The 27,343-nt window shown below is 39.9% G+C and overlaps 1 protein-coding gene across 5 annotated transcripts in view; it reads left to right on the forward strand.

Annotated features, from left to right (window-relative positions):
- Positions 1-27,343, forward strand: part of sipa1l3 (signal-induced proliferation-associated 1 like 3) — a 109,060-nt gene that overhangs the window by 70,551 nt on the left and 11,166 nt on the right. For all 5 annotated transcript variants that reach the window (XM_041802394.1, XM_041802411.1, XM_041802403.1 and 2 more), the window contains 13 exons: positions 2,984-3,114; positions 7,726-7,914; positions 8,448-8,622; positions 9,515-9,618; positions 12,682-12,839; positions 13,270-13,852; positions 16,023-16,121; positions 16,237-16,412; positions 22,217-22,468; positions 23,266-23,448; positions 23,879-24,003; positions 25,435-25,544; positions 25,627-26,069. In XM_041802394.1, the coding sequence (XP_041658328.1) occupies positions 2,984-3,114; positions 7,726-7,914; positions 8,448-8,622; positions 9,515-9,618; positions 12,682-12,839; positions 13,270-13,852; positions 16,023-16,121; positions 16,237-16,412; positions 22,217-22,468; positions 23,266-23,448; positions 23,879-24,003; positions 25,435-25,544; positions 25,627-26,069 (2,728 nt within the window). The remainder of the gene's footprint in view (positions 1-2,983; positions 3,115-7,725; positions 7,915-8,447; positions 8,623-9,514; positions 9,619-12,681; positions 12,840-13,269; positions 13,853-16,022; positions 16,122-16,236; positions 16,413-22,216; positions 22,469-23,265; positions 23,449-23,878; positions 24,004-25,434; positions 25,545-25,626; positions 26,070-27,343) is intronic.

The raw sequence follows: 27,343 nt of genomic DNA on the forward strand, positions 1-27,343 counted from the left end.
GGTTTCCTCATATGTATGTTGACCAGACGGGGGTAGAGGAGGAGTACTAGTCGACGTAGAATCCTCACTGACTTTGTGGAGAATTTGTCTTTCTACTCCCTCTGTGCCTGCGGCGTTCACATTACTTTGGCTAAGTTTTGGGGCTTAGGATAAGGACAAGCTTGACTTTTGAGAACTGTTTTTCATTTATTTCATTTTGAATTTATTTAGATGGCTCAGGGAGATGATCATGTGGTGTGAGGCACAAAACAATAGCATATGCCATGGCTAGTTTACAGGAAGCATGGATGTTCATCAGAAAAATTATCAATATGTTGTGGAATTTTTGACAAGAAATACAAAAAGGTTCTTTAATGTGATGTGCTGATGAAATCAGATTTGTACAAACTAATGTCAATTAAGCAAAAAAATACGTAATAAAAAATAAGTGACTGTGTATTAACCCCCCTTTGCAAGTATAAGTCAGGGGTGAGCACAAAAAAATTTCCAAGATATTGAACATCCCCAAGATTTCAGTTAAATCAATCCTTAAGAAATGTGAAGAAAAAAGCACATCTGCCTAGATCAGGCCTCCCTCACAAACTGAGTGACTAGTGAGAGAGGCCACCAAGACACCTATGACTACTCTGAAGGAGTTACAAGCTTCAGCTGCTGAGATGGGAGAGACTCTGCATACAACAACTATCTCTGGGTTCTTTTCCAGTCACATCTTTGTGGGAGACTGGCAAAGGAAAGCTACTGTTGAGAAAACTCATTAAATGTCGATGAGTTTGCCAAAAGGCTTGTGGGAGACTCCATGGTCAAGTGGAACAAAGTTCTTTTGTCTGATGGGACCAAAATGGTGCTTTATGGCCTGTGTTTTGCAGACATAAATCACTGCACATCACCACAAACACACCATCCTCCCTGTGAAGCATAGTGGTGGCAGCATCATGCTGTGGGGATGCCTATTGGCAAAATGAATCCGGCAAAATATAAAAAAAAATCCTGGAGGACAATCTTATGCATTCTGCAACTCTTCACTCTCTATTGACATAGACTCAGTGCTGTCATTGCAGCAAAAGGTTTGTCTACTAAATGCTGACTTGAAGGGGGATGAATATTTGTGCTGTCACTTATTTAGAATTACATATGTTATTTAATTGATATTCATTTGTAGAAATCTGTTTTCCCTTTGACATTAAAGATGTTTTTTTTTTATTTTTTTTTTACTTTTTGTCAACAAAGCCAAATTATGTTGACCATGATTGATTTTTAAAATCATTGAAAGGGTAAAACCTCCAAGGGGGTGAATACTTATTAGGCACTATGGGTGAGCTGTTTGAACACACTTTAGAACACACCTTCCTGTGCAGTCCATAATGCTGACATTTCTCATCTCCCAAACATCTGATAATAGAAAGGTTGAAAATCCTCTGATTCCTCTTCGGTTCTTTAAATATTTTTATGACTTCTGGTGTTCTGTGGGTAGCTTTTTTCTCAGCCTCTTATTAGTTGAATGCATTGTTTGCCAATGCTTTTATGAACCCTCAAATGTGTTTTTTCTTTCTAACCCTTTGTCCAGTGTATTGATTCGCAAGACTATAAACGTATTTGTTCCTCTCTAGTTTGTTAAACGCTCACATCATCAGTTGTGTCTATTGAATCTTTTACGTAGTTGTGCTCCTCACACGTCCCATGAATATCTAGTCCTTTAATCCTCGTGTGCCTCAGTCCTCGTTATCTTTTTCTCTGAGCTACCTTGTGTCAGCTGCATTGATTTTGTAATTATGCAAGTATTGATTATTAGATAACATGTCATTGTCTTAGTCTTGTCCTTGACTTAATGTCCCTCATTTGTCAGTCCTGCTTACTGGACAGTAGGCACAGTAAAGGTTTTACATGCAATAAAGTCTCCTCTCTGCGGTTATATGTTAAATTGAGGTTTAAAAAATACAAAAGTTAAGGCTGAATACTTGGAAAGAAGTAAGGTAATTTGTTCAGCTGATTGTGTTAAGAAAGTTGAAGATATTTGTTCAGGGAACTATGTTATTTAGGGTTAATTATCAAAAGGATTAGGCCTGGACCTAAAAACAAATCTGAATTAGTATAGAGCCATCTCAGACCTTAACACAGTGGTTCCCAAACTTTTACAGCCGAGCCACCCTGTGGAAGATGAAAGTATTTTAAAGCCCCACACCCTTTACTCTGCACACATAAACATTTATTGATATACACTCAACATGCAGTCACAACCTTTGCCAGAATATTTCAGTATATTTAGAACTAAAAGTACAAAATAGCAGCTGCAGCATGGGACTTTTAAGATGACACTGCCACTTATAGCTCATTTTAATGTCCACCTTTAGTTTATATTGTGTCTTGATTGGGGCAACAGTGAAAAAATCTATCCCACACTGGTAGGATTAGACAAAAAGAAGGATCTGGCTCTCTTCATTACCAAGCATTGTACAGGGGAATCCAGAGATGGGATATAACTCTCCATATTTTCTTGTTTAGTTAAGTAATTGTCATGGCTAGTGTATTCTCCCAGCTTTTTATGCCTTTATTCTCAGAGGAGGACACTGGATAGAGTCGGAAACAGAGATTAGAGCATGGGAGAGGGACATGCAGGAAAGGAGCCACAGGCCAGAATTGGGCCCAAGCCGCCTGCGTCCATGGGGCACGACCTAAGCACAAGACCATCTGTGCCCCATTGCATTTGATTTATCCTAACATTTACTCAAGAAACTTCTGCATCCCTATAACAAATCAGTAACAAATCAATAACATATGACATTGCTTTGTAATTGATTGATTTAATTAAAAAGCAAAAATGATCAAACTTTACTCTTTGTCTTTAAAACCCAACACGTCATCTTTCACGCTGATGCATTGCAGATATGAAAAGGACAAGCTTTTTCTCAAACATAAATAAATCAATGAACATTCCCTCCACGACTAACTAAAATCATAACTGTGATTCATCCTTTTCCTTCACCAGAGCACTCAAACTACTTTGGGACCGATGAAAAGCTGGGTGCCGTGGCTGTGAGCATCCGCAGGGAGAAACTGGATGACACCAAAGACCTGAAAGACCAGTACCAATACCGGCTCATCGTCAGAACCAGCGAGGTATGAACAGATCTGCCAGTAATGAGTCAGGATGAGTGTGCATACTTGAGTTAATTCTTACTTTCATTTCACCCGGCCTTACCTGTAACTCTTCTTATCCTCTCTCTGCCCTGATATTAACCTCACCCCTTTGCTTCCCTCACCCCTCTCTGTCTGTGGAAAATTCCACCTGCTCAGTCTCAGCACAGAAAAGCCAAACCAAACACTGGCTGTTCTGCCCAAAGCGTTTGGCCGTCTCTCAGAGGGAGCACACCCAACCACTTTTCCATTCTGATGGATCAAAAAGTCCTAATGCATTAAGTGATGGACTGGTGTTCATGGAGAATCAGTTAGCAGACTCTTTAAGATCTCTTCAAAGACTTTTCTCACAAAGGAGTCATTCATGCTCTTTTACTTTCAGAGCAAAAACCTGTTCCTAATCTGATAATCAAATATTTGTTTGAGTTCCTTTTTAAAGGTATTATGTGCAACTTTCAGTGGATGTAGCATTTTAGAACAGGTCTCTTACACCAAAACAAACTGCATCGCCCCCCTCCCCCTTCCCCCACGCCTTTCAGTGTTTAGACTTAGTGCAACCTTCACAGGACTGATCTCCATTCTGATTCACTGTCCAAATTTGATTTGTTTCTTATTTCTTTTAAATATTTTTGACCAAAAAACTCAAATTATTCTTTAGTTTAAAATGTCTGTTGTTTTAATTTAACAATTAAACAAGCTGAAGGACACGCTGTACTGTCAGTGTGAAAACAAACAACGAACCAACAAAGGAGTTTGACTTCACAAAGTTATCACTCAATGATTTATTTAGTGTGGATACATTTGATTTCTGTTTCATTAATGTTTAAAGTTTTGTATATTATGACTTAAAGGGATACTACAACATTTTGGCAAATTTGTCCATTGCCATAATTCCTATAGTCTTAGTAGAAGATTCGTTACCTTCAGTTATCGGTGCAAGCTATTTTTAGATCGCTGCTGCCGAATTCGGACCTGCTTTGCCAACTCAATGTAAGCAGACAGTATTCCAGCTCTCCCTCATCAAGCTCATCAAATACACAATCCAACAACTCCAAAACGCTCTCATGGACAAGTTGTGACCTGTACATTCACCATGCTATGAAATAATCATGAAACATTACAAGACAGAGATGTTTTAAAGCTAAATGCAAAGCCGGAACTACACTCCAGACATGGCTGCTTCACTGTGTCACTCCGCCCAGTGGTTTACTCAAGAAATAGTTCCAAGTATTTGCTTCATGCGTCGTAATGTTACATAATTCTACGTTATTTTTTAATAGCATGGTGAATGTACAGGTCATAACTTATCCACAAGAGCATTTTGGAGTTGTTGGATTGTGTATTTGATGAGTTTGATGAGGGAGAGCCGGAATATCATCTGCTCACATTGAGTTGGCACAGCAGGTATGAACTCGGCAGCGGTGATCTGAAAATAGCTTGCACTGACAACTAAAAGGTAACTAACCTATTACTAAGACTATAGGAATTATGGCAATGGACGAATTTGCCAAAATGTTGTAGTATCCCTTTAAAGCAAAACTGCCAAGTACCTAATTTTTCTCACTTCTTAAATGAGAGTAAAAAACAACATAAAATGAGACAATTTTAGCTGATTCGTGACAGCATGATGTGATATATGGCCCATGATTGCGGTAATATCAAGACACAACAATTCAGCAGTAATTAATATTGCAAGACATTTACCTCATGATAGATCAGGATATCTTATAAAGCTAACTATAACTATAAAAGGTAAAGGGCATTCATGTATTTATTCACTTCAGTTTGGTGTCAGTTTGACCTCTTGTCAGGCTATTCCACATTTTCTTTCTTCTTCTTTACTGCCAACATCTTTAGCCAATGAACTTTCATTTATTTTTCCCTCATTCATGTCATAAACACCACCAAAACCTTTTAGAGTGCCATATTTTTAAAATATCAATATTTACCACCAGCAGTTTGACAACTGAATCACAGTGGTTAAGGTGACAATATATTGCTGAACTGCTGCCCAGAGAAATGGCAGGCCCCCTAAGGGCTTTAGTTAATGGTTCCCTAGCAAAATGTGAATTAATGATGTCAAGCATATCCCATCATTAGTGTTGGTGCTAGTCTTTTGGTGGACATGGTTTTTTTTTCCATTCAAGAAGAAAGGTGAATTATTACAAAAAAAAAAACGGTTTATGGGTCTTTAGAGTGACTCTGTGTCTGCTGAGTGGTCCATATGGAATTGTCATTTCTCAGACAATTTTGAGGAGAGGGGGTTTAAATTTTGAAACAGGCTACATTTTAACTGAAGCAACAGTAAATTGAATGTGTATTTTTTATTATTTTTGAACTGTGACAGTTGGAAGTGTTGTGGTTCAAAATTAAATTTGGTTGTCATTTCTTCAAAGGATGGTGGACCATGTTTTTGCACACACCTATGGCATTCTCTGAAGGCCCGGGCCCCAGAATGCTTTCTTCTTTCCCTTCCTTATTGGTGGCCTTGCATATCATAAGTCTAAAATGAATGATTAGCCAATCAGAGACAGTGTTGTAAAGAATCTTGTTCTTGGTTTCTTTTTATAGGCTGTACAGAACAAAAAAACCCTGACCTTTCACACTGGGTTTGACCTACTTCTTAATGTTTCCTGAAATAAATGTCTTATCATTGTCAAGGTCACTGCTTAAACAAACAGTAAAGTTTTCTCCTGTTCGCTGTATACATACAGCATCTTGCTTTGTGTTGCTGTAGCTCTGTGTTGTTTTTAGCTGGATTACATGGCTGCCTGGCCTCATCACCTTAGCTCTGCTTTAACAATGGAGCCTCTCCACCGTCTAAGTACACAAAGCTCAGCTAACACACACAGCCAGCACGCCTGGGACCGCTGTTCCCACACAGGAAAAAAAAAGAAGAGAGATTGATTGCAGAATTTATTCTCTCCCACTCAAGCCGCAGCTGCTCTCAAATATCCAAACCCCCAAAGTCTGTCATTTCATTCTGTGCAGCACTGCTGACACAGCAAGGTGCAGGGACTTCCTCTTTCTTTCTCCATCACACATTTTTTCACACGCATTCCTGCGCTGCATGTCACAGTCACTCTGCCATCACACAGAAGCTGACATACAGAAACAACAGCGCCATAATTTTCAGCCGCATGTCAATCAGCATCATATCTTTGAGACACACCCGACTCTCCGAGGTTTGACTGTCTCTCCGGCCCCTGCCAGCCCCAGAGTCTGCCATGCATTTTTAATGAAGCTGTGTGAGTGAGTGCAGTGAGAGGGAACAGTCCTCCCTCACTGTATCTCAGGTTATTACAGTCTTACTGTTTTGAAGCAGGTCAATTTCCTCTCACCGGGGAGCAGCACTCTGTGGCAGCACAACACTGAGCAGAATATTAATTCACAACACTGCTCGACTTCAAATCCTCCACACAGAGCTCTCTCACTGTGCATGTGTGTGAGCATGTGAGAGAAAGTGTAGCTTCAGGGCACCAGGGCACTACTATGAGTGGTGAAACCATCCCTCATCTAATGGACCCACATTAAGCTCCCAGGCTACTGATCATCATCTCCATTTCCTGAGGCGTGGTACTCTCTGTGCTGGACCCCTTTCCTGATCAATAGTATTACTTTATATGCTTTTCCTCAGCCATTTTTACAATATTTTTATTGTGTTTTGAAATGAAATAACACAGAAAACAGCATTTTATGAGTGGCAAAACAGAGGAACAATATAGCACATTCACTGCACTGAGCTGATCCCCATTTCACTATTTGTGAGACTACTAGCACCATTTGGCTGGACCTCTGTTGAATTGGGTCAGTCACTTTAAAGGGGGTGATTGTTTATGAAAACAACTGTTTAACCTTATTCTTTTGTCAAAAAAGCTGAATTTCATTTACCATGATTGATTATAAAATCATTGAAAGTGTAAGGCATCAAAGAGGAGTGAATACTTTTTTATGTGCTCTGTAAATGTATGAAACAAAACAGATATACAGCTACGATTTCAATCAAAACTACTGTGAGCAGCGGGAGACAGAAAAAAGAAATACACTCATCAGTCACTTAATTAGGTACACCTTGCAGTTTTCCAGTCCCTGCTGCTGAAATTCACCTCCACAGTATGATGCTACCACCACAGTGCTTCACGTTTGGGGTGGTACTGGGCAGGTGCTCGGTTTCCTCCTGACATATTGTTTAGAACTGAGGCCAAACAGTTCAACCTTGGTTTTATCAGACCAGTTTCTCACAGTATTGAGAGTCCTTTAGGAGCTTTTTGCAAACTCAAAGCGGGCTCTCGTGTTTTTGCGGAGAGGATTGAAGGCTGCAGTGATGGTTGTCTTTCTGGAACTTTGTCCCATCTCCACACTCTTACGACAGGCTTAACTTATTTTTTCTCAAATTCTTGGGCTGACCAAAGCAATCTTTGAAGCACAATTGCAACAGTTTTTTGTATCTCGAAATAATCTATATTAGCAATTCTCTTTTCTTTTGCAAATATGCACTTATGTCTTGACACTTTCAGTTTTTCTTTTTTTCAAGTTAAGACTGTATTGTCACTGCTGCCAGTTTTTGAACTAAGTTTTTGTCTCTTCATACAGCTCGTGACCCTGCGAGGCTCCATATTAGAGGATGGAGTAGCATCTACGGGGAGGCACGGGACAGTGAGGGGTCTGCCGCTCAAAGAGGTTCTGGAGCAGGTTGTCCCTGAGCTCAACGTGTCCTGTTTGAGACTCGCAGTCAGCTCACCCAAAGTCACGGAGCAGCTCCTAAAACTGGATGAACAGGGGGTGAGTTTCATGTCTGTGTTTGAACATTCGACAGGGGATCTTGCAGTAAAAATGACAAAGTGTCCAGTGGGGTAAGTCAGTCTTGCTGAAATGGCTGTTAAACAAAGAATATATCAGGTATAGTTGCACAGTGGCAGTTGGTATGCAAAGAAAGTCTGTAATAAAGTTTCTGTGATCAGAATAAGTTACTTAGAGATGGTACAGATTGCAGCATTTGGCTGAGAGCAGTGAAAGCTGAGTGAAGCCGGGAGGGTGTGGTGTTTGAGCATAAGTGTGTAACCATAAAAGCTTTAATGATTAGCTGTTTTATCTCACCTTTTTATTTAATGGAGGCTGAAGTGCAAAGCAAAGGTGGTTACCAGCTTGTTTTTGTTTGTGTAGGTGGTTTATACAACAACATAGATAAGCTTTAAGTGCCTCCAGATTTACATTCTTATCCATTACATCTACTTTGTCATTAAGTTGCATTAAAAGCTCATACTGTTCTCTGTGTGCGTGCGTAATATAAATGTTATCTCCCTTCTGCCTTGCAGTTAAGTCAGAAGCACAAGGTGGGCGTTCTGCTGTGCCGTGCAGGCCAGAGCACAGAGGAGGAGATGTACAACAACGAGGAGGCGTCGCCCGCCTTCTCTGCCTTCCTAGAGCTGCTGGGGGAACAAGTGCTCCTCAAAGGATTCACCAAATATGCTGCACAGCTCGACACAAAGAGTAAGTCATTACAAGAGCCCCCTTTGAGGAAATTCTCTACAACTGTTTATCAGTAGCATGTTTGATTTAACACCTGAGTCTGCATCAAAACAAAGTTATAAAAAGCACTTCTGGTTCACCATATTAGCTTCAATTTAATAAAGTCATTACTGGATTATCTTCTCCTGTGTTATGAGAAAATAGAATCAGTTTATTGAATCATAAAAGCATGTGAGTGAGCCATCTTCCTCTCTTTCATCCTGCAGTTAAATTTTAGCACAAATAATGTGATTCCTCAAAGCAAATCATGCAAGCAAAAAGGAATTTAGTCCAGAAATAAATACCTTTATAAAAGTTCTTGTGCATTGTTGGACACAAAATAAGCACATTATCTGGAAACTGATACAGAAATTGATTGGATATGAAGCAGAGGAAAACAGGCTGAGTACTTTTTTAGCATTCAACAGCAAACAACATTTTTAAATTCTTGATTAATGCAGCCTGAGAAATCAGAGACAACAATCCTCCTCCTACAGACCGTTAATTTTCCTTTCATGCCTGAACAAAGCTGCAAGGATGCTTTCCAGAGAAGATACCTACACTAATAAATCCATTAGCTTAACACAGGTGAAGCCACAGGTTTTCAAAGTCCAAAGCAGTATCCAAGCCATGTGTCATGGTTCCAGTTTTGAGCCCCTATGTTCCCTGAAAAGCTTTATTTTGACATTTTTGTACTCCTTTCTTTGCCGTATTTCCATATTCCATATTTAAGACCATGAATGTGTTTTAGACTCTTTGCTTCCTTTGTGCTGACATGGTGGAATTTCATCCAAAGAGCATGATCATCATCGTCGTAGCAAAGTGTAACGTTCTAATTCAGCATCACAGTGAACACTTTCTCCTGTGTCTCCAGCTGACTCTACGGGCACCCACTCCCTTTACACCACCTACCAGGGCTATGAGGTCATGTTCCACGTGTCCACCATGCTGCCCTACATGCCCAACAATCCCCAGCAGGTGAGGTCTTCTAATCTGGTTGATTGATAGCACTGTATGTCACCACAGTTTTTAAAATGCATCACAGCAGCCTTGTTTTCAACATAAAAGTTAAAGATAAAATACAAAGATAAAAACATTTCACTCATTTTTTTTATTCTCTTTATATTGAGAGTTATTCTGTACATATCCTCCAGAATTTTCAAATCTTGACATTAAATTAAAAAAAAAAAAAAGACATATGTGAAAACAAGATGCTGTATCAACCCCTGAATGCAATGCAGAAGTCCTTTGAGTACACAATCACTATTTTTCCTCTTTAACCAGATTATGTAAGGACTGATAACAAGTTTGCTCTTGTTCAGTCATTGATAATAACATTTTGACATTCAAAGTATAGTTTAAAAAAGGGCCAAAAACAAAACAACTCAAACACATAATGACAATTATAACATTGTAGCATTGCACCAAGGGGATCTTCTAGAGGAACATCCTGTTCTTTTTCTTTCCTCCAGTTCAGACAGAAAAAGTAAACTTTTCCATAGTATACACACTTTATACGCAAATGTGTATGGCCTCCTGACCATAACACTGTATTCAAACTATACTTTAATATTAAGTTTGTCCCTTTTTGCATCTGTAACAGCCTCCACTTGTCTTGGAAAGCTTTTCACAAGATTTTTTAGTGTTTTTGTGTGAATTTGTTGCCATTCAGTCTGTAGAGCATTTATGAGGTCAGGCACTGATGCTGGACCAGAAGCCTGACTCACAGTCTCCCATTGAAGTTCATCCCAAGCTGCTGTGTTCCCTAAAGGCTTCCACTTTGTATCACAATTGACTGTGCAGGGATGAATTTTGATGTTTTGATGTGCAGGGATGAATTTTCACAATGCAAAGGTGGCATCCATCACAGTACCACACTTGAAATCACTGAGTTCTTCAGAACGACCCAGTTTAGTATCACAAATGTTTGCAAATGGAGACTGCATGGCTAGGTGCTCGATTTTATGTACCTATGGCAATGGGTCTGATTGAAACACCTGAATTTATTTATTAACAGGTGTGGCCAAATACTTTTGTCCATATACAGTGTAAGTTATGCATAACAGTATAGCGGTCCTTTATCTTGGGTGCCTCTGTTAAGGCTTTGCCTTTTTTTTTAAATAAATAAATTTGTCAGCTGTCCTCAGAAGTTCAGTGTTTATTTTCCACAAATAAAGAACTTCATATGAAAGTGGGATTTCTATCCTTTATTGTTTCAACATTTTAAGCTCAAACAAATATTCAAGGGCCTTTATTAAGATTTTGATCTGTGATCAAGCTCTCTATTCGGTTAAGGATTGACTGGTATATAATAGAGTGCTTCAGTCAGACCTTATCAAAGTGTAGGATGCTGTATTTCGGGTGTCTTTTGCTGTCCAGACCATGGTTGGGGTCAGAGACGATGCTTAGCTAGCTTTAAGTTGTTCTAACTTTATGTTGAGTCATTTCGGCTTACAGCCTTTGAGGACATGTTATTTGGTGGAGCCGTTTTTTAAAGAGTGTAGAAGTAACCCGTCTCCAGCACCATCACCTGGGTCTCTACTGGTTCTCAGGCAGAGTTGCTGTGTTTTTCAGTCTGGTATTTGCCTAAAAACTGTGCAGTGTTGTTGATCATAAACCATCAAGTGGAAACCCATGACTTGTGCCTCCCTCTTTATTTTGAGTCTTTTTTCTTTGTTATTCATCACTCATGTTTTTTATCATCTTTGTTCTCTGTATTCTTTCTCTCTTGCTTTTTCCTCTGCCCTGCCTCATTTTAACTGGATCAGAGCTGGGTGGGGTTCAGAGGGTAGAGAGTAGTTTCTTTATTTTCTCCTCTTTTTTTCCTTTAAATGAAGCAGCTTTCCCACACGTTCACCAGGGTGCTGTGTGCATAAGCGTAGGCTGCGTCATCTGAGTGACCTATGTGTAAGATAATGTTCTTCATGTGGGCATTTTTTAATAGTTTGCATAAATGTTTGTGTGGAGGCTCATACCGGTAAACATGTCATCAGACGGGCTCTGTGGGTGCTTTGATTATTGTACGCATTTAGAAACAATCATCACAGAACAGTGCACGATACAGAGCAGACATTTGTTTTTCTTTAAGATAATTTGGTGGTGTTGGCATAATTCTTTCACAGCAATGTTCTTTTCTTATTAACAGCTTTTTAGCAGTTACTTCATCTAGTATAAAATCCTGGAAAAGAAAGTATGAGGGTTGCACCTTTTAATTGAGAGAATTTTAAGTGTTTTCAAACTTCATACAGTATTCTCTGCTCTTGCATCATTAAATGCACTTTAATAAGTTGCACGATAACTCCATCCAGAGGTTTAGCGAATGCAGTAGCATGAAGGTTTACTTGTTCAGATGCACCACTAGATGGCAGCATCTGACACTAAAAAAATAACCTGCAGTGCTTAAGGAGGCAGGAAGGTTGTAGAAGAAATGCAGACACTGTGAAGGTTACTGCTCTGGTATGATATAAGTTGAATGTTTAGTATAAAAACAGCTGCATCATCTTTTTGGTAGTGTATGCAAAACAAAAAAAATGGCCTTTCAATGTAACATTTGACATAATTTTCTGTCTAAATATCTATCCCTTAAATCAAAATGAGTATTCAAAAGCACAGTAATCCAAATGATTAGGTCTGCAGTCTCAGTAGAAGTGCAGGATGCTCCTGTGGCACCATCCTGCAGGAGGATGTATGCATCCACAGCCAAACAGTGGGCTGGATTACATAATTGGTACTTTCACACTTCTCTCTGCAGATGAAGAAGGAATTGGCAAGCACCACAGCGCAGACACACAGCCTGGACTCTGCACCACATCTCCTACACAAACACAGATAGACTGACAAACGGGCGCGCACACAGACACAAATAGCCCACACAGAACCTGACAGAAACACATTACATAAAGAGCTGTTGTTTGGTGTCAAGTGAACGTCTCAATCATCTCTCATTTCACTCGTCAGACTTTCTCGATTGTTGACTGAGTCAGTCATGTCAGTGATTTGATTTCATTAATTTGTCCTTTTATCTCTCCTCTCTGTGCTCAGCTCCTGAGAAAGAGGCACATAGGGAATGACATCGTCACCATCATCTTTCAGGAGCCGGGAGCTCTGCCTTTCACCCCTCAGAACATTCGCTCACATTTCCAGCACGTCTTCGTTATTGTGCGTGTGCACAATCCTTGCTCTGAAAACACCTGTTACAGGTAAATTCAAGCAATCAAGCTCATGTTTCTATACACAAAAACATGATGAAGAATGAAGAATAACTCTAATGGTTGTCAATGTTACCATGTATTTTAAATGATACAGTCTCTGTTATTTCTATTACATTTTATCCAGTGAGCAACACTCTTTGCGTCAGATTCAACAGTTGACCAGCCGGTTCTTTTTGGCATAGTGCCAATTCATAATAAATGACATATAAAGTACCTACTCTTGTGTTATCTAAAAATTGTCCAGATTGCACAGATGCATAGCCAATGTATTTTAAACTGAGATCAAACTCCTGAACTCTTGCAGGGATTTTCTGTGGAACTGTATCAGATATTGATGTTGTTTTCATTTTTGCTAGTATCATATTAAAATTCAGATGTCTAGACAACCTTAATCACCCTTCAAATCCTTCTCCTTCAGTGTTGCCGTTACCAGAATGAAGGATGTGCCTCCCTTTGGTCCACCCATCCCCAGCGGCGTCACCTTCAGGGACCCAGAAACCTTTCGTAATTTCCTCCTAGCCAAAGTTATCAATGCAGAAAACGCCGCGCACAAATCAGAAAAGTTCCACACCATGGCGACAAGAACGCGGCAGGAGTATCTGCGGGACCTTGCTGAGAACTGCGTCACCAGCACTCCGCTCGACTCAGCTGGAAAACTCAACAACCTCATCTCGCTTGCATCCAAAAAACGCGAGCGCTCTAAAGCGAGAGAAGGGGCGGAGTTTGGGGCGGCAGGAGCCGTCGCATGGAGGGTCTTGGCCCAGGATTTCAGCGGAGGTGGGACAGAGCTCCCCTGTGCCGTGGGTTTTTCAGCTGAGTACATCCTGCTGATGGACTGCTCCACCAAAGAGGTGGTGTTTAACTGTTTCTGTGCCGACGTCATTGGGTGGACACCAGAGCGGCTGTCGCTCAGGATCTTCTACGGCAGAGGAGACCACATTGCGGTGCGGGTACCTGAGGGCTGCGCTCAGGACATCAGGGAGATGGTGCAGAGGCTAAAGGTGAGAACTAGTTTCATTACAAGTAAGACTGTCAAATTATGGTTACTCAAGAAATTCTGTGGTTAATTATTATTAATATTTCTCTCCCTTTCCCTTTTGTAAAACTAAGTGAAGTCGTACTTTATTAATCCCTGAAGGGAAGTTTTATCTTTACACTCTATTTTTGAACATGCTACACACATAGGCTGAATAACATGCAAATACACACAAACAGAATCCCCATGTACATGCACTAATGAAGAGACGTCAGAGTGATGGCCTTGCTGTTCTCATTGAAGCAATGCTATGAGCTGTTGGGGGTTCAGTGCCTTGCACAAGGGTATTGCGGCAGTACTCAGGAAGTGATCTGGCAACTCTCCAGCTACCAGGTCAAAGTCCAGTTATGGTCCAATCAGGACTTGAACCAGATACCCTCGATTCCCAAATCCTTCCAGACTGAGCTACTGCCGCCTCCTATTATCAGGCAATAATAACAAATCTGTCAGATTGCAAAATGCAAAGGAAAGCATATTTTAAAATTAGAATCTTCTCCCTTCCGCAAAAACGTGCAAGATGCAAAAATCCAAGATGGCAGAGTCCATGGAGGGGGCCTTCCCTGTGAATGAACAAAAGTTTTTTTTCTAAGTCAATGAAAATTAAACTAATATATATTTAGGTGATTAAACACTAATTTACAGAAGCCTCCTTATAAAAGTTAAATGCTGACAGGCTAAATATTACACACTGCATTTTTAAAACCTTTATTGTTTCGTGTTTGGTGTTTGTATGGTCTTAAACCAAGGGTCATTTTCCTGTCTGGTTAAAAAATTATTTCATTTTGAGAAAAACAAGAATCATTTGTTAAAGCATTAACTTAACTATAGAAATAAGACGAAAGGTACAATAGAGCATGCAATTTAAAAAAAAAGAACACTTATTATGGACTGTTATCACATCGCGAATAATACATTAATGCTGACAGTCATAACTACAAGTACTGACTGATTGATATCTTTATTTTGAACCAATTCACAAAACAAGAAAAGACAAATAAATGACAAAAGCAATAACATCGTGGTAATACTTAAGAAATGATGATAAAGTGAACTTAAAATATAAACCAATGTGAGCTAACAATCACACTTTGTCAACTTTGTCACTCAGTTCCCTCCAGCCACTAGCAGACTTTGAAGTTTTCTTCATAATTTTCCTAATAAAGCCTTTATTATTTCTTAACAGCAAACACAATGTCTCTTCTGAAGGTTTGAAAAACATGTTCATTTCCTTCCTCATGAAATATTTCCAAAGCTGAATCTTAAATTATTTATTCATCACAACATTATAACCCTCATGCATAAAATTTCCCCAAAAAATCCTGTTTTTCATCCTGTTTCCTTACTTAAGTTTTGGTCTGTAATGCAACATCTGGCCTTGTTATGCAAAAACATGCCTCTGTACCAATTAGGGATTATTGTTTTTCAATGGTTTCTATGCACAAATTTAATTATCCCACAACATGGAAGTTATCTTTTTAAATTTTAAACTTTGTTAGACCTCTGTTGTGTTAAACCTCCTTTGAAATGTAAATCTCTGTGGATTTTTAAATATTGTTGTTTATAGTCCCTAAAAATTTTCCCAGCATCCTAGAAAGCTTCAAATGTTAAGATTATTTTTTTCTCATAAACTAACACTCGTTACTGAGTAGACAGAGGTAGGAATAAAACTTCGAAGGGCCACGAAATAACATGATTGTATTTTTATTCTTGAGTCCTGGCTCATAAGATGATTAATAATATATAAACACATGCACATTCTCTATGCAGCCGTATTACTCTCTTCTTCTATGAAGTTATGCAACAGCTCCCAGTGGCTGATGAGAGATTTAATATGTGATAATCCCTGTTAAATTTGATGAATTAAATGCTGGGAACAGGAGATTTTCTGGACTTCAGTGAGCTCTTTGTTAATCCATCAGAAAAAATGAAAAGAGTTAATCTTTCTAAAAATAGAAACTGCATCCATACATAAATAGGCTAGTTTATACTGAAACATTATTTCTTAGTGTCCTGAGTTAATGCACATGTATTTTTGTGATTGTGGAAGATACTTAGAGATGGTTTTAGTATAAACATAATGAAATAATACTGTTTTGTTTTGTTTTTCTATTCTTATCTCTCCCTCTCCTTGCCAGTCTTTAACAGTGGGGTGTGAGACGGTTGATATGACTCTGAGAAGAAACGGACTGGGACAACTGGGCTTCCATGTTCGCTTGGATGGCACTGTGGCCGAGGTAACGACAGATGACCATCTGCCGCACCAGCTCTCCTACTGATACTTTTCTGTGAAAATCCTTGGCAGCACATTAGCTGGTTTGTTTGAAGACTTTTTTTGTGTTTTTCTTGCAGGTGGAAGAGTACGGCTTTGCCTGGCAGGCGGGGCTGAGACAGGGCAGCCGGTTGGTGGAGATCTGCAAAGTGGCGGCGGTGACGCTGACTCACGAGCAGATGATCGACCTGCTGAGGACGTCAGTCACAGTAAAAGTGGTCATCATTCCTCCATACGAAGAGGGCGGGCCTCGCAGGTATAGTAAAGTTAGCTTGTTGTGTTTGTTTGAAGCTGAGTGGTTTACTTTAAACTGTGTAAAAATATCCATACAGCAGTACAAGGTTTGATGAAGCCTGTGACACAATATTAAATAATTAGTGGTGAATATTGATATTAAAATTGGTTAAAGAAAATAAGGCACAGTCTTTTACACAGACAGCAGGCTGTTTGCTATCACATGATCCCGAATGTCTGTTAGCAGTCAGGAAGTGGGGGAAAGCATTAGGAATGAGGAGGAATTGAGGAAAGTTAGTACTTTACAGCTCTAAATCTCTACGCTCTATGCTGCAGTTATCATCAGAAAATACATTGAATACGATCCCTACACTTGACAAAAAGGGATTTGATAAATTCCACAAATTACTCAGTCCTGCAGACCAACTGGTGTCTAGCATTGTCTAGCCAAATAAAGGGAGACAAGAGTCTTGAGGAGTCTGAGCTACAAGGCTAACTAAGTCCCTTTAACAGATAAAAAACCCTTGTTTTTTAAAATTGAAACTGTGATGTACTATCAACCAAATAAACCTTGTGGGGTAAGTGACTGAGTAAAGATGTGCCGTTCATGAACGAGCCTGTTCTATGAAACAGCTCTTTAATATGAGCCACAGACACATTGGCAAGCTCCTGTTTGTGCCAGGGCGTTTCCTTTCCTCCATCTTTTGTTGTTATTTGATCCACATTTAAAAAGCCAAACTGGTAACAAATGAAGAGCTGTTTAAGAACCAAACATTCAGCTCTGCTGAGCTGAGCCACATGATCTGGATCTCTTAGAATAGATGCATTTCTCATCACAACAAAAGAGGTTGGAGGTTGGAAAGACAGATGTCAGCTGAATAAACATGGGTAAGATCAGAGTTAATGTGCTAACCATGACAAAACTGTACTGAACCAAACCGGACCACTTTGTGGAAACTTGACCATTTTAATTCCTGCCCGTTGCTGTTTCTCTGTGAGTTTTTTGCCTTAATATTTCACTACTTTTGGGACACAAAGTAGTTAAAGAATTAAGATTGTTTATATTTTCATACTTTGAATGCTTGGCTTAGTCATAAACTCTAGGTGTCTCTGCAGCTGTGTGACATCATCTGCAAAGAACCTATTGTATCACACTGTCTTGTATTGTATCATGCTGTGCTGTTTCGTATCGTATCGTTTTTTGTATCGCAGCTTGAGTTACCTTGCATTTGCCACTTCCCATCAGTGTTAGCAAGCAGAAGTGGAAGGACAACAACGAGCACAGGATGCTCCTCACTCAAACACACAAAAGCATGGGTGAGAGTGGCTAGACTCCAGTGTTCTGAGAGGATTCTGTGTGGGAGTGTGTGAAAAGAGGAAGCGAGCGAACACACAGAAGAGAACGGTGTGTGGCTCAGGAGGAGCTGGGCGAAGCTAGATATGGAGACAAAGAGAAAGTCTAGAATTGTTTCAGTGTGAATTCTTCTTAACTTGTCATCTCACTCAGCCCACTGTTACCTTGTTTCCCCTCCTCCCACAATCCTTTCTTCCTTTCATCTGCACACAGACGTCCTTGACAAGAAACAAATAAATAAAAGGGAGAATAAGGAGGCCTTGTGAGACACTGATCCAGTGTCACTGTGGAGAAATAACCACAGTGTGCGTTTCTGACTGTAACCAGGGTCCTAAATACAGTAATTGTGGCTGGCTGTGTGATCGCACAGTGGTTTGATTTCTTTAATGTTGGAAGCACTTAATTACACCAAGTTAAATCCCTCTGACACGCACACACATGCAGAAACACTCGCTCTCTCTCTCTATCAAGTAGCAGCTGATAATTAGAGTCTTGTATTTCACCCCCCTCCCCTCTCTCTCTCTCTCTGACTCGTTTGTGTGCCAGGCAAGCAGATTGCATGAGATTAAGGCCCGAAATCTGTAGAGGGAATAAAAAAAGAGAGCACAAAAAATAAATAAAGAAATGAGTGGAAGTGATTAATTAAAAATGCATGCCCTGTGCGAATGAAAAGGACTGAAAAGAAGAAGAGAGAGAGAGCGAGAGAAAAAGGGGCAGGGATGAATGTATTGAGCTGAAGAGGCAGAGAGACGATTGGTGAGGAGGACGAGTTTCAACACCACAGAGAGAGAGGGAGAGAAGTGGGTGGAAGAGAGACGGTGGAGAGTTAGAAATGCTTTTCTTTTTCTGTTCTGAATCTGCCGCGCACATGCAAGATGGACGCATGCAGCAGAGAGGTGTGATGCTCTAGTGTGCTTGGCCAGCTGTGAGTGTTCATGTGTTGGAGAATCCAGATGTGTGTCACCTCTGCCGGTGTGCTGGGAGAAACACAACATGTGTAGGCTTAGCTCCTTCTGAGGTTTGTAGTCGCTTCTTCTTGTGTGTCCATGTCTTGGCATCTTCTGGTGTAACTGTATGGATGCTGATTATGCCAGCAGCATTTTTTATTGTTTAAGCCTCACATATTTTGTGCTTAATGATTTAAGTGTACATTTTGCACGCCGTTTTCTGAATCGTTGTACAGCTGTCTTTATGGCACTGATATGCAATTATTTTGTGTTTTTTTTCTGATGTGGCGTATTTATATTTATGTGGTTTTGTTTGTTATATTTAAAGTCGCCGTTTGAGGTGTTTATGTAAGGCTCTGGGATTAACAGAGATTTAAACTCTATAGACTCTCTTAGTTTAGATTAGTATCACTTGAATTTATCCATGGAGAGTTCTGGTTGTGTCTGTATGAGAGGCTGATTCCACAACAGTAAAGTTAAGGTTAGTGTAATTCAATGATACTTTTCACATCAGGTTTCTAAAGCTTTTTGTATCTTTCATTTAATTACCCCCCTGTTATTTGTTGATTGATTGCATTATGACAGTGCATGTCAATACACTTTATAACAATGTGCGTCATTTTAAATATGCTTGGGTGATCACATAAGCTAGATTTCATCTGAGTCAAACCTCATTGAATAAGCTGTATCGATGTTTATTATCATGATTGTATGATGATAATGTTAAATATTTTGTATGTTTTGTAGATATTCTTGAGAATTTCTCATAATCAAAATATCCTTCAATCTTTTAAAAAAAGGTCTACATTTTAAGAACAAATAACATAATGCTCAGCTTTTTACCATTCAAAATATTGAGATGTATTTTTTTATTTGTATGAATTAGTTTATTTATACATATTTTGTTCTCAAAGTTATTGTTTTTATAGGAATGCATCACCTTACCATCGGTATTAGGCCTTCTGATAAACATTGGCCATCTGCAAATAATGTGGCAAGAGCAGCTATTAATAGCCATTAGGGATGCATGATGTTGGGTTTTTGCTGAATTCATTTCATCAGACACTGATATTTATGCCAGTATTTAAATGTAGTTTAGACCTAATACTTCATTCCTTTTAACACAGAATTTAAAATTTGAAGATGAACATATCAGCAAATTTTAGTCCTTCAAACAGACTTTAAAGTGTAAGGAATGATGATGACTAAAGAAAAAGACTTCAACTGACATATCTGTTGGTCCAGCCTAAAACTCTACTGACTTATTTGTTTATTTGGCCAATATTTGCAGGTGATATAGGCAGATTTCTATAGCCAAATTTGTTGTAAATAACTGCTGAAATATTCATATCTGTCAATACTGATATCATGCAAATAATATTGTGCATCTATAGTAGTCATTGTTTACCTGTTACGTAATTTAAGGATGATACCACTTTTTTCATATCAAGTCCAAGTACTTAAATTCAGGAATTCATCGATACTGAGTAGAAATATGAAAACTTATTAGTACTGTGACAGTTTTTGGTTTTCGATTTTAATTTTCATCAGATGTTACTCACCTCTCCTCGTGACAGTTTGACAGTGCATAGCTCGCTGTTTCACCCCCATTTGTCTAAAAACATCATCAAACTGCAGACAAGATGACGACTTTGTCTACATGCTAAAATAATAAGAGGCTAAGATACATAAAATAATAGTACAGTATTGGCAATGTTTTATGAGGACAAGAATGTGTACTTAGCTTGGTATCGGCACTGATGGATTCAGATCCATCTGAATCGGGTCCTATGGAGGTAAAGCAAGGCTGTCAAACACACATTTGGGACAGGCTAACGAGTGTGTGCGTGATTACATCATTGGAATGGTCACACTCGTATATGTGGCGGCTGCAGAAATCAAAATGGAGACAGCAGTGTACCATCATTATCTATGGCACTGCTTTCATCTGTACAGCTTTACTTTGATGCCATAAAATTATGATGATGACATATTAATGGTGGAAGCGGGACAGTACAGTACTACTATTTAAAAGTGTACTGAGCAGTTGAAGATGAAGCTTCTACCTGATAAGAGAACTGAAACAATTTGCATTGGATTGTGGGTAATTCCTGCAAGCAGAGGATGCATATGTGCATCCTTGAAAATTCTCTGTTGAAAGGACTCAGTCCTTTCAAGAAGTTGACATTGGAATAGTCCTGCAATGGCAGTCGATGGCGTAGCATCCATAAATCTGCTCCAGGACCCTTCCTTGTTTTTGAGAAACTGCTCAGGTATTGCACTTGTGCTAGACCAATTTAATACTTTCATCTAGCACAGTGGTTTTCAACTGGTGAGGAATCAGGACCCTCCCCTACCCTTTTTTCCCCAACCACTTAAACTCATTTAATTTATAATGTGGCAGTTTGTCCCCTAAATGAAACAAAGTGGGACTGAACAAAGAAACAGGATAAAACAACCATGTTTAAAAGCATATCATTGAAGAAGGATGCATGAACATTTAATTTTACTCAATTTTCAAGAGACAGCATGGGAATTTGGGGATTTCTCAAGGATTTTCATTATTTGGGAGAGCTAGCTTTGTTATTTGGGGGAAATAAAATAACTAAGTTGAACTCCTAAGGAAAAAGACAGCAATTTACCTGTTCTCACAGGTAAACATGGCTGTACTCTATGTCCACATAGAGCTTCCATATATCATAGACTTTTTGTCACATTTTTTCCTGCAGACATTTATGACCCACCGGTAACAGGTTTACTGCCCACTTTTGGATCCCAACCCACCAGTTGAGAAACCACTGATCTAGCAAACTGAACTACTGGATCAAATATGAGACTTTTTATAGAGAAGAAATCTCCTTTTAGACATTTGTTCATCTGTTTTAATGGACAGACAAGAGAGAAAACATTGGCATGCTAAGTCTAACTCTAAAAGAAGTAATAAAAAACATCTGGAACTGCAGCCAGTTAAACTGTGCCAATAAGTGCACAAGATTATCTTTGGCTTTTATATTTAGTTTAATACATGACATTCATCTAAATATTTCACTCTGAAGTCTATGAGAGTGTTTGCTAATTCTTGTCTCTTTTTTCTTTTTCATATATAGTAAAATGTAGCAGCAATTATACAGAACCAGCCATTTCCATGTAAACAGCATCCAGCATTTTCTCTTTGTTCAAATTCTGCCTCTTTGTTCATTTTTGTGTTTTTCAGCCCTCTCCTGTTGAGTTTAACAATGCTGTGATTTCACGTTTACTTCTCACCTTGACAGCACTTCTCCTCCCCATCATCCCCCCCCACACTCTCTTTCTCTCGGCATTCGTCTCGACTTGAACACATCCTCCATACATATTTGATGCCTCCTGCCTGCTGTAATAGACTGTCTGAATTAAATAATAATGATGTGTAAAAGATATGTGCTGGGTATAGAGGCTACTGTGATACCATAGTAAGCGTAAGAGTAGAATTGAAAAGCCTCCTGCTTTATGTGTTTACTAACAGACCTTATCCATCTGTCTGTTCAGGGGCTGCACAGAGGAGTATGAGATGAAAACCATGGAGCAGAAGCCAGAACCTGAGCCTCTGGCAGCAGGCTACAGACCCTCCCCTCGCCCCACGTGGAGGTGGGACAGCCCACCCATTCCTCCTGGGCTCCACAGTGTCCCAAACCCTCAGCGCTGGGCCCCCATGGGCCCTCCACCTCCTCCACTGACACGCCCACACAAAACCCTGATGCCTGTTCCTTACAGGGAGCCCCAGCACCTCAACTCAAAGAGGTGAGGAAGAGAGCTGCTTAATCTTCACATTAATGTTTCAGAAGGAGCCGACAGGGAGTTTTAGAGCATCAGTGAATGTATTTATATGGATCCTTGTACATGTTTATATACTAAACCTGGTTGGATTGCAGTTTGAAAGAAAAATCTACTATAGATGTGAACTATTATATATATAAAACAGTAAAATTTGATATAAACTGAAAAGGTTGTTAAAATGATAATGGAGAAAAACAAAAATAATTTATTTTTAAATGTATTTTACAGCAATATGCTGGATGAAGACCCCTTGACCCCACACCTGACTGGTTAAATCAGTGATTTAATTCTTCTCATGTTAAAGCCCACTTTAGACCAAAGATGCACAGCATTACAGCTAAAACTTACAGCTACTTGTGACTGACCTCTCTGCGACATTGTCAAAAGTGACCAGTTTACACCGCAGCGACTGAAGGAGACGATGCATCATTTCCACTGCAGTGACTCTCACAATCATTCAATTTAAAGTGATTACATCCTAAGTTACTGCACAGTAAATCTCTGTGGAAGAGGAACAGTATTGCAAATTCACTGTTTATCATGTGCCAAATGAGAATTCTGATTGCAGGTCATCACTAAGGACTTTAAAGTAATGCATACTTTGATTGCACATGCTAGGGGTCGTCAAGTTGTTACTCAAACAAACTGATCTATAATTCAAGATATAAACTACCCTCCAAAGACATTCATCCCAGCCTTACTCGTGTCTTCCTCTAAGGATTGGTCCTGGTTAACCCTCGGTCTCTTTTTGTGTTCGTCAGGCCTGTGAGCTACCCAGAGAACCACTACAGTCTTTCTCCTGTAGGGGGCGACAGAGTGCTGCCCTACAGAAACCCCTCTGCCAGCTTCTCATCCCCCTCCTCAGGCCTGGTCAGTTTGGCCACGATGGGTCCGCCTGGGATCACACCAGGCCCCTTCGTCCGCTACAAACCCTCACCCGACAGGTTTGTGCGATCTTGTTTTGTTTTCTTCACACTCTCCTTCTTTACTGTTTGATCTTGATTTAACACATCTAATATCACTCCTAACTACAGTTTGTTTTTTGTACTGAGACAGATAATGTCTCTCCTTAGAACAGGTTTGAATAATGTGAAACATTCAGGTCTGAATTTAGACGTGTATGAACACTGTGTCTCCATGAGGAAGGATCTGTTGTGTGGGTGGCTCTTCCTCACAGTGTGGAGGTTGATAACATCTCACCCATCCAACAAAAAAAATGCTTTATTCACCATCATCAGGATGCAAAACAAAAACTGGAAGTCTGCTCTACTCAGTTGAATGTAAATGCAACATTTAAGGACTTCCTGTATACCTGACAGTACATTAGAATATATTTTTTTATCATCCTCCCCTTCCTCTGATCCATCTTTGTAGATATGGAACAGGACAGCGCCCCCTGCTGCCCTATGAGCCCCACCTAAGCGTGGACATCACCTCCAGTGGAGAATCTTCCTCAGGCTTTACCAGTCAGGACAGCACCATGGAGCGCTGTAAAACAGGTACATCAATCTCAAAATGCTCTTTTATTTAATGTTAATGTGCGACAAGTTTGATACCTGCTGCAGAACTTAAAGGCATTCACTGTATACAGCAGAAGACTGGATGATGGTACATCTATACTTAGAAGGCCATGCTACATAAAGTGCCTTCTTGCCTTTGGTTTCATCATTTATGAAATTCTTTGAACTCGCTCTGTCTTTGCTCCATCATCTGGATCTGAGCTACAAGGTCATCTTAAACTAGAGTCTTGTTGTAGTTTAGATTTGAAAACCAGAACTTAGTATTATTTTGACCGGTATATGCACACGTCTGCAACTTCATGCTCCCGATTTGTTGAATTGATGGCATCTTTATTCGTTACAGTGAGTTGTCTATTAAACACTATATAATTTAGATAAAAGTATTTGCCTGCCTGACCTTTACACCAGCAGGGACTGTAATTACATTGTATTCAAATACACGTACTTGTATGGAATTTGCAGCTTTAACAGCCTCCACTCTTCTGGCGAGGCTTTGTGGGAATTTCTGCCCCTTCATTCTGTACAGTAGCTATGGGCGTGGCTTACTTTTACTGCAATCGGGTAAAAAAATGGCTGCCAGCGATTAGCTCAGATGTAGCTATAACAGCAGTTTTATCACCAATGAACAACATTTTTTAATCAAATGAGGAGTAAAGAATTGCAGGAAAGCTTTCCTTTGCAGTTAAGATGTTTTTGCTCTTGTTTTATTCACCTACTGCCTCCACTGATGGTGAACAACAATAACTGGGCTGCATGTGCCCAATATGTCATGTCTTGTCACTCTGATTGGCCTGTGATGAATATGAAAGACAAAACCTTCATCAAGCAACCTGCTGAAAATTTTCCTAAAAGTTTCCTTCCCAAACACAGACTGTGGGCTTTTCCCCACATGGATGTGAAATAACTACAATGCAGTGGATATGTGAAAGGAGCCTATCTACCATGTCAGGTTACAGCTCTTCCCCACTTCAGTCTTTTTGGTTATTTATTGTTTTTTTTTAATAAACATTAGCTGTTTTTATAAACATAGATTTCTGAGTTGGTGGAGCCCAAAAACAGAGCTAAAAGTGAGTTAACTTTGGACTTCTGCTTATCAAGTGGCCCCAAAACATGACTCCATAAGAATGACGGTGTTGCCCTGTGTATACTGATCCATTGTCTTAAACATAATAGGTGGCTAGAGTAGCTTTTGTTAGATTTAAAGCTATTTTCAAACTTCAGCCTGCCTTGTCTTGTAGCTGTGTGTGTGTTTCACAGCTAAGTAAAGCTAACACGGTGTGATTTTGCGGATTGTTGGGTGGGTTTCGGTCAGTGTTTAAATGTGCTGTAAGTATTTAATCCTCTTTCGCGACCACTGAGGTTCAGTGTAATTTGCTTTAATCCTATGAGTGTCTGTGCGTTTCTGTCTAGAGCCCCTTTGGCACGTCCCTGCCTCTCGGGGTCCGGGTGGTGGAGGAGGGCAGAGGAGACTGGCCAGACAGGATGTCCCGGGGAAAGACTCTCCAAACAGACACTCAAAGGTACATCTTTATCACAAGGTCTTATTTTCCACCCTCCTCTCCTTGTTGTCCCTCTGAGTCTGAATGTTCTCATCCTCTGCAGGGTGAGACGCAGTACTCTAGCCACTCCAGCAGCAACACTCTGTCCAGCAACGCCTCGAGCAGCCACAGCGACGAGCGCTGGTTTGACGGAGGAGCTGGAGGAGAGCGAGGGGGCAGCGGGGGCTGTCTTATTGACCCAGCTGACCCGGACCCTGACCTTCTTAACAAGGGAGGGTCTAACGACAGTGGCATTGACGCTTCAGCCCACTACAACAACGCTCGCCACGTTTCAAATAGCCAGTCCCACAAACCTGTGCACTCCTTCGCCACCTACAGTGGCATGCAGGAGCTGTCTGTGGGACGGGGCAGCGGCGGAGGAGAGACAAGGAGACGAGAGTCTTCGCCAATCATACCAGCCTCGGCCAATCAGAACAAAGGGTACATGACGAAGACGTTCCCACCTCCTGGCTCCAGCACTGATAAAATGGATGCTTTTAAACCCAGGTAAGTCATGATGAGATGCATCTTTTACGACAGGCTTTATGAAGCTCATAATAACTCATATTAATCTCATGTAGTGATGGCACAGATTCAGCTCACTGTTCTCTATCTGCTGGATTTTATTGTATGGAGAGAAAACTTCATGCCTATATCTCAGAGTTTAATGCTGCTTTGCTTTGAGAATTTTCCTACTTCTCAAAACTTTGACAAGAAAAGTTATGAGAAATCTTTTAAAACAGATTCACCAAGTAGCCGTTATTGTCCTCCATTAGATCTCTCTTAACTAAAGTATATCTGAACATGCATCTGTGAGGGGGACAGTAAGGATTAAAGTGACTAATCCTTGTGAAACATACATCAGATCATCATGAGATCTGCTAGTAGACGTTACCACCACCCCCCATCATGAATACATCAAACACAGAGATGGTTCAAAATCTCTGTGTGTGCTGGATTAAACGATCTGTATCCAAACTCTCAGTACCAAAGACTCTGATGCTGTGGACTGTATGTTTGACCATGAACATAATTTAGACATAAAGACGGACGCTGTAGGACAGGGGATGATGATAGTTATTTCTAAGACTTGAGTCTCATACTTTCATGGTTGTTAGTTTGCTTGTTTTGCAGAGTGATGAATATGTGTAGTGGATCAAAAACATTTCAGATTGCTTGTTAGATGATAAAAGTTCAAAAGTCTGCTGCAGTTTTTCTGCTGTTATCGGTGTTACTTCACCACTGTAGTTTGTTATGTAAGACAAGCTTTATTTGGCTGATCCATAAAAAGGATAAAGACATATGGAAAGTGGTTGCTAGAAGAATTATCTCTACCAATGCACAATCTAGAGAAGAGGTGAAACAAAACCAGTTCAGTTTGAGGCTACCTGTAGGGTGTGCAAGTCCCTGCATCATGCCGACATCATGGTAACAAAAAATAGAGACTAGTGGTTCTCAGCTGGTATGTCAGGAACCAGAGGTGGGTTGCAAAGCCCATTTCAAAAGATTGCTGATGTATGTCAAAAATTCTATGAAACCCTTTTAAAACTTGCTTGATTTGTCCTGTCTCTTTGTTATGTCATATTTTGCCCTTCTTGTGGTCAAAGCTGTGCTATATTTCATTACATAGATCTGACTGGTGGAAGAACTTCAGGAATTTGGGTCACAGTTTCTCACTGACAAGTTAACTGTAGGTCCTGAAGCTTAGCTAGTTAAGAACTACTGATAAAATGTGACTTAAGTGTAGGGATGAGTATTAAAATCCAATACCAACATGGTAT

Source organism: Cheilinus undulatus, linkage group 2 (genome assembly GCF_018320785.1).
Source record: "Cheilinus undulatus linkage group 2, ASM1832078v1, whole genome shotgun sequence".
Classification (NCBI taxonomy): domain Eukaryota; kingdom Metazoa; phylum Chordata; class Actinopteri; order Labriformes; family Labridae; genus Cheilinus; species Cheilinus undulatus.